The sequence below is a fragment of the Dendropsophus ebraccatus genome, chromosome 11 (genome assembly GCF_027789765.1).
Source record: "Dendropsophus ebraccatus isolate aDenEbr1 chromosome 11, aDenEbr1.pat, whole genome shotgun sequence".
In the NCBI taxonomy this organism is placed as follows: domain Eukaryota; kingdom Metazoa; phylum Chordata; class Amphibia; order Anura; family Hylidae; genus Dendropsophus; species Dendropsophus ebraccatus.
This window is the reverse complement of record NC_091464.1, coordinates 80190077-80192420: the sequence shown is the minus strand read 5'-3', so window position 1 is coordinate 80192420 and position 2344 is coordinate 80190077. Positions and strand designations below refer to the sequence as shown.

Sequence of the window (2344 nt, the reverse complement as noted above, 5' to 3'; positions counted from 1 at the left end):
AGTCACATGACCACAAGTGGTGCTGTCTGTAGGGTACACCAAACTTTTTCTTTTTTCAACTACAAAAAAACAATCATGCCTGCACAACTACAGAAAAAGCTTTAGCTGTGCAGCCATGATAGAAATTTGAAGTTGAAAGCAACAGTTTCAGGATCTGATTGAAAGATCCATAATGTAGAATAAAATAAAGACAAAGACCGTGTTTTTTTAAAAACATTTAATACTTTTAACTCAAGTACTGCAAATGAAAGGTACAGAAAAGCCACATGAAACACATTAAATATAGTTATTTTGCCATGGTATTCTGCCCTCTTCAGAAACAAAGTAGTCTCTGAATTTCTCCCTGATGGTAATAGCTCCCATAGCAGAGCGTACATGCACAGTTTGCAGACCAAGTAAATTACAATCAGTTTCTTCAGATCCAGACATAGATTCTTTGCTTATAATAAAATTGTGTAGAACAACACATGCTTTTACAACGTCAGTTACCCCCTCTGGAGTTAGTTGTATTGCTTTGTTTAATATGCGCCATTTTCCAGCAAGTATACCAAAGGCACATTCGATCACTCTTCGTGCTCTGGTGAGTCTATAGTTGAATGTCCTCTTAGATGAATCTAACTGTCTGGAGGAATAGGGCTTCAAAATGTTCTCTCCCATCCTGAATGCATCATCTGCGACTATTACAAATGGCAAGGATGGTTCAGTAGTTGCTGGTAGTGGTTGTGGAGGTGGGAGACCAAGTTGTCCACTGTATAGAAGTTTTCCCAAATTGGATTCATTAAAGACTCTTGCATCATTAGTCCCGCCGTAAGCTCCTATGTCAACTGCGATAAATTTGCAGGTGTGGTCTGCCAGAGCCATCAGAATAATTGAGAAAAATTTCTTGTAATTGTAGTACATGGATCCAGAGTTTGCTGGTTTTTGAATCCTAATATGTTTTCCATCTAATGCTCCAACACAATTTGGAAATTGAGTGGCATTGAAAAAACCTTCAGCTATGTCTTTCCATATTGCTGGATCAGGGTGTGGTAAATGAATAGGCTGTAGGATGTTCCACAGTTCTTTGCAGGTGTGATGTATGATTTTTGAAATGGTTGATTTTCCCATTCTGAACTGGTAGTGCAGAGAAGAAAATGATTCCCCAGTAGCAAGATATCTGAAAGACAAAAAGTACAATCAGATCTACACATGTTAAGTCATTTAATATAGTGATAGATAACAAACATTTGTCTATACGGTATACATAATTTAACTGAACTAGTAGTGAAAGAGCATTTAAGATGACTGAGAAAGTTAGATACATATCTATATACACAACAATTTATTGTTATCTCTATGAAATTACCTTAGGGTGACAAGAAGCCTCTGATCAGGTGGAATACTTTTCCTCCATGTGGTGTCCTTGTAGGTGAGACGGTTCCTCATTTGCAGCAGCAGGTCATCAAATGTCTCTATCTTCATTCTGGTATAGTTCCGGAATTTCTGTGGATCTTTTCTCAATTCCCAGTATAGATACTTGAACACTCCACGGTCCTTCCGCACGTAATTAATGGGGTGCACCCAATAGCGGCGTCTTCTACTGGCAAAGTATCTGTGCCTGGTTGGCTGTGAGTTTTGAAGACCCCATATTGCAAGGTTAAAGTACAGTGAGGGATTCATCTTCCAGATGTAAGCATATGGGAAGTGAAACAGGGTTTATAATGCATCATCTATCAAAGGTCTTATCTCATTTGATATGCAAATTTGTTGATTGCCTATAAATTTTTCCGGACTTTTCATCTGCCTAGTAACAATAAACGCACACGTTTTTTCACACAAAACGGATGCTATATTTGACTTGAACCCGTTTTTCAGGCCACTAAAAAAAACGGATCCGTTTTTTTAAAACACATTATGGCATCCGTTTTTGTAAAAAAAAAACGCACACGTTTTTTTGAAAAAACGGATCCGTTAAACGGATGCTAAAAACGCAGTGTGAACCTACCCTTACACAGACACACATACAGTCACATATACACATACACACTACACATACCCACCACTGGGAGTTGTTGTTGTCCCACCAGAGCCGTACAGGAGCATGCTGGGAGTTGTTGTCCTACCACACAGGAGTATGCTGGGAGTTGTTGTCCCACCACACAGAAGTATGCTGGGAGTTGTTGTCCTACCACACAGGAGTATGCTGGGAGTTGTTGTCCCACCACACAGAAGTATGCTGGGAGTTGTTGTCCCACCACACAGAAGTATGCTGGGAGTTGTTGTCCCACCACACAGGAGTATGCTGGGAGTTGTTGTCCCACCACACAGAAGTATGCTGGGAGTTGTCCCACCACACAGAGCCACA

General features: G+C 40.1%; 1 protein-coding gene across 1 annotated transcript; it reads right to left on the bottom strand.

Annotated features, from left to right (window-relative positions):
- Positions 1-276: 276 nt before the first annotated feature.
- LOC138767427 (uncharacterized) lies at positions 277-1461 on the bottom strand. The gene is made up of 2 exons (XM_069944930.1): positions 1346-1461; positions 277-1156 (listed from the first exon to the last, which is right to left on the bottom strand). Exons 1-2 carry the CDS (start codon positions 1459-1461, stop codon positions 277-279), a joined length of 996 nt encoding a protein of 331 aa, XP_069801031.1.
- Positions 1462-2344: the final 883 nt, after the last annotated feature.

Excerpts from the sequence above, each read along its gene's own strand:
- LOC138767427 (XM_069944930.1), bottom strand. The coding sequence starts at position 1,461 with ATGAAGATAGAGACATTTGATGACCTGCTGCTGCAAATGAGGAACCGT. Across the intron at positions 1,157-1,345 it reads AGGCTTCTTGTCACCCTAAG|ATATCTTGCTACTGGGGAAT; the intron begins GTAATTTCATAG and ends TTTGTCTTTCAG.